Genomic DNA, 13,689 nt, shown 5'->3' with positions numbered 1-13,689 from the left:
CTACTTCTACATTCTTGCTTCAGTTTGGTCAAAGGGGTTCTATGTTCTCTCACCATCCAGAACAACTTCAAGTATTTGTTGAATAGGTTGAACAACAGCTTCATGCAATGGAAACCATCCTTTTTCGTCAGCTTCATCCAATGCATATTTACATTTCACATACTCCTGGAGCTGAAGAATGTGACCTAAATTAAACACATGGGCTGATAAACCCCTGTCTTGGCAAGGTGGAATCTTCAATGCATCCCACTGTAGGCAATATAGTCATTTACCTTGTTTTATGGCCTCCACAATTTTTCTGTTTTGATCACTTAGTGGTACAAATCTGCCAGAGGAAAAAAAAATAAACAATATTTATTCTAGTGGTATACTTCAAGGAACCAAAAATTTTAATTTATATTGAGTTTTTGTACATAATTTTAATAATCAAGATCTACAGGAAATACACACAGCTGATTTTATCCACTTTAAAAATGTAAATGTCTAAGAGTCAGATACAGAGTATATTTATGATACACTGGACCTAGAGACACTGGTGAAGATGACAAAATACAAGACTATAACACTGTCTCTAAAGGTTAGTTCTAAGCAATGAAAGAGGAGTAAACAACTGGAGTCAGTCAGAAGAGCTGGGTTCAGGTTTTGTGATACAGTGATTCTGCATAGGCCAATTAGCCTCTGAGTGGTGGTTTCTTCATCTGTAAAACGACAGAATTAAATAGGAAGATCTCAAAGCCTCTCCAACTTTAAAAACTCTATGTCTAATAAATGTTTGCTGCTTTAAACTTAAGAATTGCTAATTAAGAATTGCTTACTTGGGAGCTTATGATACACACTGCCTGTTAGAGTCTTAAGTCAACAGATCCAAAAGTGAAAGCAGGCTGAGCATTTACTGAACGAACTCCCAGCCACTCGTCCAGCAGGTCATGATTTCAGCCCCTATGGCAGTTCTCTGGCGTGTGTGTTTATTCAAACGAAACAAGGTATTTCACAACAGTTAAACTCTATTAAGCAGAAACATCTGCCGGCATTCTAGGGTTGTGAATGACTTCCTGGGAACAATTAAGTTCAAAATCTGCTGGAGATAAGGGAAAAATTAAAGAGACTCAAAATTTAGATGTAATAGATCCATTTTTTAAAAGCTCAAAAGCATAATTTTATAGCACTGAATCTATTCAAAACACTACTAAATTTCAGAACACAAGATTCTAAATGCTATAATGGAATGTAAAGATAAACTACAGTTTAATTTTGTCAGAAGTATAATGTGTGATGTTCAAGACAGAAATCTACTTTTGCAGTTTTAGACTCTATAATGCCTGCTAACATAAAACATCAATTTTATGTATAATTTGTTACCTTCTGTCTTTTGGATAACAGAATATTAAATAGGCTGGGGTTTATATATTACTTTGTCATATATAATAAAAACTCACAACCCTTTTCCCATTCATTGAACTTATGGGTCAAGTGGGTTAGCGTTATTCTTCTTATTTTAAAGATGCACAAATGGATTACTAATAAATTTGCCTGAGTCAGTAGCAGAAAGGGCTCTAGAGTATATAGAATAGACCTCTGTATACATCTATATATTAGTTGTATAAACTGTAGTTGCAAATTTGTTCAAATTACCTATTGTCCTTTTTGAGTTCATATTAATTCAGAAAATGGGCAATCCTGTAGAACTGAATTCAACTAGGAATTCCCCATCTAGGTTATTTTCATCTTCCACATGGGATCGGGATTTGTGGAAGATCAGATTGCTAAATCTATGCACAGTGGCCCTTGTAAAGCTATTTCATTCCCTGCCAGAAAAGAAGGGTAAGAATTTGCCTGGAGGAGGCGTCAGGAAACAGCGTTCATTTATTTACAACAAAATGAATGTCATAAAGAGATTTTGTCGAGGGTGGTCAATTTGAATGTTACCTTTCAGGATAAAATACAGTCTTGCTGGCTTCTATGGATTCTTGAATACTGAGCTGAATATCATAACTTGCAAGATGGTCTTCATCAGGGTCATCATTAGTATCCATGACTGAATATAATTTTGAAAGAGGCAATTTCTTATTATCAGCAAAAAGTATAGAACAGCATATAGAGTTAACATGAAAGATGCAAAATGCAAAACTAAATTGCATTCAGCTTTCCCATTTAACAAATACAAATGCAGTTAACATTCTAATCCATGTTATATATGAAGCCCAGTCTAACTTCCGAAACCTTTAATTACCTGCCCTTTGAGTGTCTGCATTTTTCTAATTTCTGACTTTATTTTTAGTACTGACTGCCGTTGGACTTACAAGAGTTCACTTTTCCCATGTTTCTGACTTTGATTAATTTTGGTCCATCAATTTTCTCAAGACACTGCTCTACATAGCACATTAGAAGTAAGACAGTGGCAGAAACAGGGAACAGAGAGTGTTTCATTACTCTTTCTTTATTCTATATCTGTTGTGTTTGCTTATTTGCTGATTTCTTCCTTACCTCATAGCAGCAATGGTTTGAGTTGGCTGCCTTGAACTGCAGTTATTTCTGTGTTTGTGTTCAACTTCTTCGAACACTCTATGCTTTTTGAGGTGAAGGGCTCTACCTCACTCATCTTTCCTCCCCTATGACTTTAGAGGGTGCTTGGCACAGGGAAGCTTCTCAATGAACATTTGTTGAATTAAAGTAGAGAGAACGGAATGTCACAAATGTAGTGGCCTAGCTTGCCCTCAGGAAATCTGATAGAGCAAACAGAGAAGACACAAAGGAGACTAAATAGAAGGAGCTAAGAACGTCAAGCACCGTTCTTCCTGATAAACTACCATCTAGTCTCATATACGAAGTGAACAGATTTCCAAATTCCAGAACTTTAAAATAAGACGGGAGAGGGTTAATCTGACACTTAGAGAACTTCCTCACTGATTCACTTGGCTGCGTGTGATAGACCACATGGCTCCCTGGTGCTCTGGGTTCCACCTCTATGGACTTGTACTACCTGCATTCCCGGCATGGAGTGAGACTTTCTGACACCTTGGCAGAAGAGCATCCTTAATGTAGTTAGGGATGCTGGAACTGCTACTGTCAGGACAGGCATGGTAAAGACCAGCTTTATTAAGTAAGACTTAATTGTGGGAACTGCCGGCAGGTAAATTAACCTGGCAAACCATAAGCAGAGTGAAAATGAACTCCTGCTTTTGAAGAAAAGAGTCAAAAACAGCAAGGTTTCTGGGCTGATTTATAAAATTTATTGATGGCTATTTCAGTTCTCCCTAATCCACTCATTTGTTTCAACCAAATCAGAGCCTCCATGAGTGGTTGTGAGCATGTGCACTACACAAGTGCTCCTGGCTGAGGAAATCCAGCCAAATCTCCCCTAATTGAGCTGTGAACCCTGGCAGAGTGCTATGCATGCCCCCAAGGAAGCAGCATCTTTTCTTCATTTGCACAAAAGTGCTTATGGCCTGTCACATTCCTGAACTGAGGTGATAATTCTTTAACAATAGGAAAAATTCTTTAACAATAGGAAATTAAACAAAAAGGGCCTAATTATTTAGTGTTTTGGGTAATAAATGAGAAGAGATAGACGTGACACCATTTATTGTCCAGTCTCCCAATCTTTTCCCCAAGGGAAGGGCCTCAGGATTTGGTTTTCTCCTTCAGAAAGGATAGGAATACTGTGGCTATGATGTTCATGATGGTTCTTGACTTGACCTTTACATGGCTACTATTTGGTCTGCATTTTTTGTTTTCTGATTTGTCGTACAGGGAAAGCTGTAAGGTCTGACTGGTCTCAGAGCATCATTTGAACAGTTGAGATAAAGACCACCTTAACTCCATCCCCAGACCAGAGACCAGCCCTCCAATAGATTCCCCATCCCTTTCCCCTGCATAGCTCTATCTACTACAAGCTGTTGCTTTTGACTAGCCCATCTCGTCTGAAGATAATTCATGAAAATGTAGATTATTTCTCATTGGCTTATTTCTTCCAAATATCAAAGTAGAGGAGTAAGCGTTTCTCATTACTATTAAATCTATTGCTATATCTTATTTAGAGAGAAAATTTAGTAAGTGTAAAAATCAAAATAATTCCACAGCTAAGTTGACTGACCAATCTGAAATTATTTTTGATTAGTGGTACTTTTTAAGCCAAAATGTATTATCTATAGAAACTTTACATTGTAATGTGTCTTTTCAAGGGGGAAAAATCAGAAACAGTATTCTGTGGGCGATTTCCAACACACAGCTGACACTTGCTTTACCTCTTCTCATTGTTCAAGGTTAGATAAGCTCAAATTTTAAGGATTGTTCTATACACGCTGACAGCCAAGGTCCCTGACCTGTGCACAGACTGCGTGAACTCAATGGCATCATTATGATTTTATTGTTCATTGTTCTGCATTGGCCTTACTGTCACCTTGAAACAGAAAGGAGATAATAGTGATAATGTTTGGAGACTGCTCATGAGATAGTAACAGCACTCCGCTAAACATGTCCCCTCACACCATGATGATATCGCAGTCTACTCAAAAGGCCAACATACACCCTAGGAAACCTACTCACCAAATAGATTCAAATGGTATTTTATTTTTTATTTATTGTTTATGGGTTCATTGTCTCTCTCCTCCCCCAAGAATGTAGCCTAATGAGAGCAGAGAATTAGTCTGCAACCCTAGTGCCCAGGGACGCACCATCAAAGGGTTCATGGTTTCTATATGTGTGTTGAACGAATTAATGAATGAGTCAATAAATGAACACTAGCATACTCAAGGCTCTGTTTTATTCTCAGAACTGACTATTTTCCTCAGGTATGGAGTCTTTCTTCCAACTCAACAAATTTAATTGCCCACTCTCTGCTTGGCTTCATTTTTCTCACTTTTGTGCTTTTACAGCGTATTCCTCTTCATTCACAAGGCCCTTCTAGCTGCTCCCATGGCCCACACTGCCCCGAGTCTGGCTCAGGATGTTCTTCCTATGGAAGCCCGTGCTGAAATTCTCCAGTCTCTCTCTGGCCTTCGTCTTCGGTGAATACCTCCTCTTATATAATACTTTCTCAACATCTGGATTTACACTCATTTTGTATTTGCTTTGTAAGTTCTTCACATATTTGTGTTTTATAAACTCACTTGGACTATTTTCTGAAGGGAAAAAATCTTACTTTCCTTTTCCTTTTCATCTTTTCTCTCTACTTTCACTTCTAGTCAACCATAGGAAATGGCTGTTCGCCGTGGTCACTGGAAAAAAGTTGTCGACTAGTGGACAAGCAGTGAGTCCTTCAGACAGCAGTTAGATGGTAAAGTTAAACCTGTGGCACTGCCTGGAGCCTTTCTCACTAATGTCGCTGTGGCGATGGGGGATTGCATGGCTCTGGGATTAGTAACGGGATACAGAGACTTCCACCTATTTAAATCACAGGTTTAACTCTAACCCTGCTGGAAATTTGGGCTTCAGTACGTGAGATACCACAGACTCCTTAGAGAACTGAGTTGATCTATGGAAAGTTGTGCTGTTTTTTGTTATTTTTTATAATGTCCTTTTAACTATCAGCCAGAAGGAAGTTGTCTAAGACTCTTAACTGTTTAGTATCCCTAATGACAGCAGGGTAGAAATGGTGGAGAAACTCTTACAATGTGGAACAACCCTCAACTAACATAAGCTGTCTCTAACCTTTTGCTGAAAGCTTGGGATGAAGTGAAGATCTGTGTGCAGGTGCACTGAGGGGTCAGACAGACAATCAAAGGAGCATCATTGGAATGGACCTAGACATCAAGACGCAATGAGAAGGGCAAGAGGGGAGCCACTTATCTCTCAAATTCAAATTGACAAGGACTCAATCCCAACTGAAGGTTGGCAGCAGTCTATTGCTGGTTTTATTTAAAATTATTTAAACAAAGTACCAACCAGGAATGTAGGGAAAGGTCAGATAATATTTTGACATTCTTTAAGACCTATTCACAGGGGCCCAACTTCTCAGTCTAGCAAAATTAATTGATCCTTTCTAAATAATAGTTTGCCAATCTTGTTCTGGAGAAGCTCACTAGTGAGATTTATTTATTCTCCCTAAGTAGCTGATTTACAAAATAGTTGGGGCAATAATATTAGCCTTTTCATTTAAAGCATTGATTAACCTTGCTTAGGGTCACGAACACATTGGATGAAAGCAATGGATTCTCTCTTCAGAAGGATACATGCCCACTCAAAATTTGCATAAAATTTTAGGATTCTTCAAAAATTCATGAATCCTCTGAGACCACTTCACATACTCCAGGTAAAGAACCACTAAATTAAGGATTTCTAAATGCTAAATGGATTATTTAGATATCAACAATTATTAGTTTACTTTACAGATGGGCTGAGTAAAATCTTAGATTAAGATAGTGGAAAAAGGGAAAGTTTGGCGACCATGTAAGTTTTAGAATATCTTCGGTAATAATAAAAATGGTAACAATAATAATGGCCATAAATTATCAAGTGCTTGCTTTGTTTCAAACACCCTGCAAAGCATTTTGCATACACTGCTTTGCTTTAAATCCTCACTCGAATTATAGATTTATTGTACCTAAGTGGAATCTTAGGCTTAGAGGGGTTAAAAGACCCACACAGCGTCACAGAACTAATAAGGAGCATCTGGACAGAGCGCAGAGTACCTTCATTTTTAAGGTCTTTCTGAAGCTGCAGGAAAACAATCCACAGTCTGTTGCCCTTAAAAGTAAACACTGTGATCTTGCTCTTAACAGCCAGCTCTTCATGACAATAACTTCCAAAAATAAAAAATAGCTTTCAGGGACACCTAAATCTTTATCTTTGGCTCCCTGCAAGAAGGCTGTATATTACTTAGGGTGCTCTGAGGTATTCTAAGCTTGCCTTCATTTCGTGCTTTTTGTCTTGGAGTCTAAACATTACTCTCTAAAAAATAGGATCAACATGCCAGTTGGCGCCTGACTGAAGTGGTCAGGAGGTTGGGACGATTTTGCAAGGTATCATGCAGGAGTGAACATGAGTACATGACACTTCTCTCCCTCGGATTCTCTAAACTACCATGATCCATGCTAATACCATACTGTTGATAAGTTTGCGAGGCTCCTCAGAGCTTTCCTTGAAACCTGGGAGCTCCCACAGCATGGGACCAAGGCCCTCCTTTTCCCTGAACAAGGGTGAACATAACTTTGTTCTCTATGAATTGTTTGGTTGGCTTACTTCCAATTATATCCAAGTCTGTTCACCCCACTCACCCTCACGCTCTGTCTTGGGCATAACAAAATTGAAACTATCTCCATGTGTCCTAAACAGGGCTGGCCTTAAGAGTTCGCAGAGTGGACAGTTGCTTCCATGGTGCAAGGAGGGGCTTTGTGTCCATAAATATCACACTGCCGTCAGCAGCTGTCACATCAGTGTAATTCTGTTACATCAGTGAGAGATTCTATCCTTTAGGGCACATTGTTCCACCTTCCAGTGTCCCTTTTAAAATGCCATTAGCACCATACCAACCCCAAGTGTAGAACCAGGATCTCGTGGAATAGTTACTAGGGGTGGCATGGGACAGGGAAGATGGCAAGGGATCTAGAACTGAGTCTAGTGGGAGGTGATAAGAGAGGATAAGAAAAGGGAAAAACAGTAAAATTTGGTTTTCTTCATAGTTTATATAAGGCCAGCCCACATCCAAACCCCGAGGTTCTGAAGGAGGTGCAGGTTCTGCTGTGTGGAACGGGGGACCCTGACAGCCCAAGGAAGTTTTCTCTTACCTGAAAACCGCTACAGTTTTTGAGTGAAGAGTTCATCTACTGGAAGTCCCAGAGCGAATCATCAGGGTTTGTTCTATCAGAGGAATAGCAATCGTTAACAGGCATTTTCATTTTTTTGTTGTTGTTTTAAGAAAATATAGTTATTAGATACAAAATAATGACCATTCTCATTTTTCTGCTCTTTGTAATGTGTAATGTTAAAGATACATTGAAACCAATATAAATAAAGCTTATTTATATTGTTTTAACTTTGATTTTTATTTGGTGCCTGCACACTTTTATTTTTTCAGAATCTTGTAGCACAAAGTGGCAAATCAGATAAATGGCTTCATTAGGCTGATCTCAGCAACAGAGCAAGCAATCCCCAAGAGACTTCAAAGACAGATAAAACTCTGTCAGATTTGGGTTCCACTCCACAGACACAGTAGCTTTTACTTATAAGTAATAAATTACAGCAATTCCCTTTTTATGGTATTTGCTTTTTCTATTGGACAGAAACCCTATGGATGATGGGAGAACTATATCAACTCAAATAGCATCTTTCTTAACAACACAACTTGTTCTGCTGATAAATTTAAAACACATACACACACAAAATCCTAGTCCAGAAAATGAATACTACTTTTATGTTGCCCCATAGAGATGCAACGTGATATTTTAGAAAAGACATAAGAAGACAAAATGGACCTATTGGTCTCTAGACACCAAGTATGATATCTGTATGTGATAAGAATTCACTAAGTATTTGCTGAATGAATGAATAATTGAATGATCAATATACACTACTCTTAAAATTAGCAAAAGAGTAGATTAAACTTGTGTTTTCTCTCTAGGTCATACATATGTTTTTGCCAAGTTCACTTCCAATTTTGGGACTGCATTAACTGAGGTTTAATTTCTATGTAAACACACTAATGATAAAACCTGTCACACTAATTTTGCTTATCTCTAGTTTCATATCACAAAATTAGACATTGTTATTCTCTACTATTGACGTCCAAGTCAAATTCAATTAGGACAGAGACATAGGAAGATTCATGTTAGCTTTTGAAAATGACACTCACACAGTGTAGGAAGGATCTTTAGATTCACAAGTATGTGAATTTCTAGGGGAATATAAACTTATAGAATAGAAAATAATAGAGCAAGCACGGCCCGTGAAAAGCAGCTTATTAATAGATGTGCCCTTATCACAGCTAGTATGATAATACGAACTTCAAAAAGCCCTACCCTTTGTCTGTAATTCTCCATCTAGGAATCTAACTCATAGAAATAATCAGAGATGTGGAAAAAGATTGGTATGTGAAAATGTTCACCTCAGCCATATTTAAACTGCCAAAACATTAGCAATAATATAAAAGACACAACAAAAGGGAATTTGTATAAGACATTGTATAACTGAGCCACAATTATTAAAATGCATATCCTTGAAGATTATTTAATGTCATGGATAACATGTCATATGTCAGAATGATGTTCATTTAGTCAGATGTGACCAGCCACTTTGAAGGGACTAAGGCTGACTTTATGGAGTCAAAGCTTACAAAGCTTTCCAAAACTGGCCTGGCACCTGGTTCACTGGCTGAGCCTGATAGGTGGTGAGATAGGTCACTTCCTTCCACAAGGCCAGGGACCTTGGTGACACTGGGAATACCAGAAACTGCCCAAATTTATACCAAAGAAGATGAAATCTGGTGGAGAGTGTTCCTTGCCATGAAGAGGAGCAGAAATCTGAAAGACTGATCCATTTACCTGAGTCATCCATGCAAAGGCTGCATTACCTAAGTTATTGTACCTGTCTGCATGAGACCAAAGTCTATTTTTCACAAATTAGTGAGTGGCAGCTCCTGATAATGTGAGGCCAGTTACAGACAATACAATAGCTACATTTGGTTTACACAACTGAGTTGTAGGGTGAGTAAAAATGTTTTGAATATATTAATTAGCGACAATAACAATAAAAATTGAATATCTCTATCTTAATAAAAATATTGTTCATATACATACATCCATATGTATACAAATACAAACATACATATATTCTCTCTTTTTAACAATATTTGTTCCTGGGCATGGTATGTTTCATTTGACATGGTGGAAGTTCCTGTCTGGTGCTCAAGTCAAATCTTCCTCCATCTGAAATTCACTCAAACAATAATGAGCAATTGCATGTCTCATATGTTATTTTGAAATCATATACAGGTCATTGGTTTCCTTCTGCTGGAGATGGCTGAGTGTAGTAGTTTAACCTTCATTCAAACCCTGCCCTCCTGGATTGACTGCCTCATTAGCTGTGTCTGACGTGTTGCAAGTAGTCAAGAAACATCCCCTGTTACTATTCTGTGATTGAACTGCTCTGGAAGGGCGAGGTAGAATTCTAGCGCTTGTTCCTCAGTTTTAGCTCTATTCCTCACCCTTGAACAGACACTCTGATACTCTCATTATTTTTTTCTCTTCCTTTTCTCCAGAATCACCAGACATCAGAGTTAAAGACCATCAGGTAGCCCCACCTGTAAATTCCATTTACAATATGCCCAGCAAGTAATTGTCCAGCCTCAGCTTGAACACCAAAGTGACAGGGAGCTTACAACATTCCCACACCACCCTTCATCTTTGGCCAGCTTTAACAATTATGAAAAACATTTAAGTTGAATCCAACTCCTCAAACCATTATTCTACAGTCTCAGTTCTATTCCTCAGAGCCTTACTGAGAAAATGTTCCTCTGCACATGAGAGCTCTTTAAACATCTCCCAGGAAGGCTGTGAGGTCCCCACTGAGCCTTCTCCTCCAAAGGCTGGAGAACTGTTCTTTCTGTGATGTGGGTTCACTTCCCTCCACCCCCTTGATTGCTTCCCTGTAAACACACTCATTTATCCATCTCTTTTAAAAGGGACTCTGAACCATTGGCTCTGAAGGCAGCATAACAGCTGCAGCCAGACCAACACAACGTTAAGCAGGTGTGACCGCCTCCCTTGTCCTCGACACTATAGATCTGTTGACTTAGCCTAAGCTCAGATGAATTTTAGGGCTAATATGTTACAAACATGATTAGGACCCCTGTTGCCCCAAATTCTACAAGTCATATTTTTTCCCACATTATTGCTATTCAATTCTGTGCAGGATTCTCTACTTAATCCTATTACATTTGTCTTCTACTTTATTTTTTAGATTTGACATTTATTCCAGTCTGTTAAGGTCTAATGTACTTCCTATCCAGCCAAGTATTGCTCTATTTGGAGATCTATTTGCATGTCTTCTTTATGTCCATCTGCTCCACTGATAATGATAAATGTTGAACAGAAATTGGCACAGGACAGACGTCTTCAGGTTGACATTGATCTATTATTTAGCACCCTTCAAGAAAAGTTGTTTATCCAGTGACAAATCCTCCCAAAGGCATCACCATCTGGTATTAATGTCTCCTTTTTGATAACAAGACAATCATCAAGAGATACTGTGGAATACCCTGTGGAAATACAGATGCTTGGTATCTACTACAGCCCCCTTCTCTACTAATCACAAAGACAACGGAGGAGAGTTGACTCACCAGTTCTCAGGGACTTTTTTTTCCTAAGGATTTTCAGACCGTCCTATTCACTCACTCAAAAATAGGTATTCAATGTCTGTTATGTTCCACACACGGTGCTAGACACAAGACACTAGGATTCATGCCCCCAGGGTATTTGCGGACTTTAAATAATGCATTCTAGACTTTTCCCTAGAAGCAACACCAATCTCTCTCCTCCCTTCCAAGGTTTAGTCCATCATCAAGCATACAGCAGTTCCTCAGTAAATATTCATTGTATTGAATTTAATAATTATTATAAGTAACACCGATTGAGTGCATACCTGTGACAGACATCAAGCTAAATAAATTAAATAGATTATGCCATTTAATTTTTACAACATACTTGCCCTCCTTTTTATAAACGAGAAAACTGAGGCACAGAGTGGTTAGGTAATTTGCCCAAGCCCACACATCTAGTGAGTGGTGGACACGTGGATACAGACCTAGTCGTCTAACATAAAAGGCCACACGGGCTTAACCACGGTACCATACCTAATGACCCAGCTACTCTGATGGAACCAATGAAAAGCAGATCTCACTTTGTAACCTAAAAATTCATAAGCCTCAGAAAATGTTTTCTAAAAGAATTTAAGCAAGCAACTAGCAAATCCATCTAACAACTCTAGTGGAAATATAAAGATTTTAGGCAAATTTTCATTTGAAAACAAGGTATTTCCATAAAAACAACTTAAGTGTAAAACTGTGATAATTTATCACAATAAATTAATGGTCTCAGCACAAAGCAATGTCAGGATTTTCTTGCCATATCACCAGTATTTCATAGAAATCAAATCATTTTAGGCGTAGGAGGTTCCTTAGAAATTATCTGTTAGTTCAAGAACCAGATGGTGATGGTATTGGATAAATTTTAAGGACTTTCCAACCTCAAGATTCTATGATTCCACTTGCAGAAACAAATTTCCATTTCTATTGATTTCCTTTTTCCATCTGACTAGTTCAAGAGAAATCTTCCATCTGAACACAAAGCATTCATCTTTTCCAACTAAGTGATGAAAAAGCTTGGAGAGATTTATTTTAATTATTCACAAAAATCACTTAACTTTTTCTCAGAAACCAGGATCAGCTAAGACCCTTCTGGGATTCCATAGTATATATAGGGAGACTTCTTATAAGCATATTCATTCTTGATCTATTTTTCTCACGATATTATTTTTCATTATGCTTAGTAACTATGCAATTGAGTTAATAATATTCCATAAACAAATGAAACAACCCTGGCTTTACTCTAATTAAAAGGGCCCTAGACAGTCAAAGCCACAAGTGACCAATCAGTAAGGAAGTAATAAGAAGCAACCACAATATGTATTTCCATCTGTTTAAACACTCCCAATACTAAACTATTCAATAAGATAGTTGGTGAGGTACAGATCAAATATTTCATAATCTCACCTTTTGGAATGATCGTCTTGTCATTCTTATCCAGGGCCTTGCCTTCCTAAACCAGAGGAAGTGCCTGGGAGCCAATGTGTTCCTCTGCAAAGCTAAAATTAAGTACTCATTTGGTGGTTAAATTAAGATCTGACCTTGTACAACTGAAACATAAGCAGTTCTTGGCACACAGTAAAGTATTACCCATGACTTCTCTAGACTCTCATCAAAAGGAACACAAGGCCACAGAGGTGTAATAAGAATATCTGTGTCCTGATTGGTTCAAAGACCTCTCATGAAAATAAATGATCTGCCACTGCACCTGCGATGAGGGTTCCTGCTGAAGGAACAGAGCAAAACCACTTAAATAGAATTTAAAAATACTTTTAAATTAGCTGTTTAAGAGATAAATCTAAGTCTGTGCACCTACAGATCGAAATCCACTTGTAATAAATTTTAACACACACTATTTCTCATTCTCCATCTTTTAGCCTCATGTCAAATCTCATTAAATACAACCTTCTTCTTATACAAATTTACTGTCTTTCATTTGATTTGCATTTCATGGCTGCCCGTCTGATACACAGACAGGATATGACGGTCAGTGACATCTAATCTGATCAAGAATTTTAGGTCAAGTTGTAGAACATATATATAGTCTACAAAAAGTGAGCAGCAGATAGAAGGTAAGTAGAAAATCAAGATTTTAATTGGGGAGGGTTGTTTGTTTTCTATTAAAAAAAACAAAAAAGTTTAGTGTCTTACTGATTTTCTAATGAAAATAATCTGTCTTGAGTTTGTTTAGACATGGTTATCCCTGGGTTAACTTGGGCCAGTGTCAGCATCCACAAAGCCATCTGGCTCCTGTCCCCACCACTGCACTAAAACAACTCTTCCTAAGCCTCTCAGGGACCTCCTAGTGCCCAAGGTTGATCGACGTTTCTCGTTTCCTGGTTCACAGGCCCTGGGTTAGGTTTGCTGTCATTGATCCTCCAACTTTTCCCGAA

The 13,689-nt window shown here is 38.1% G+C and overlaps 1 protein-coding gene across 8 annotated transcripts in view; it reads right to left on the bottom strand.

Annotated features, from left to right (window-relative positions):
* The window catches only part of ASB15 (ankyrin repeat and SOCS box containing 15), a 54,580-nt gene that overhangs the window by 18,134 nt on the left and 22,757 nt on the right, over window positions 1-13,689 (bottom strand). For 4 of the 8 annotated variants that reach the window (XM_070616460.1, XM_070616463.1, XM_070616461.1 and 1 more), the window contains exons 3-6: window positions 7,725-7,797; window positions 1,927-2,035; window positions 273-325; window positions 54-185 (exon numbers count right to left, since the gene is read on the bottom strand). In XM_070616460.1, the coding sequence (XP_070472561.1) occupies window positions 54-185; window positions 273-325; window positions 1,927-2,033 (292 nt within the window). In that variant the 5' untranslated portion in view covers window positions 2,034-2,035; window positions 7,725-7,797. Of the gene's footprint in view, window positions 1-53; window positions 186-272; window positions 326-1,926; window positions 2,036-7,724; window positions 7,798-12,703; window positions 12,917-13,689 lie in introns of those variants that run through there. The other 4 variants (XM_008534838.2, XM_070616462.1, XM_070616465.1 and 1 more) reach the window with 2 other exon arrangements.

This window comes from Equus przewalskii, chromosome 4, assembly GCF_037783145.1.
Source record: "Equus przewalskii isolate Varuska chromosome 4, EquPr2, whole genome shotgun sequence".
In the NCBI taxonomy this organism is placed as follows: Eukaryota; Metazoa; Chordata; class Mammalia; order Perissodactyla; family Equidae; genus Equus; species Equus przewalskii.
Note: the sequence above shows the minus strand (reverse complement) of the source record. Positions and strands in the feature narration are given on the sequence as shown.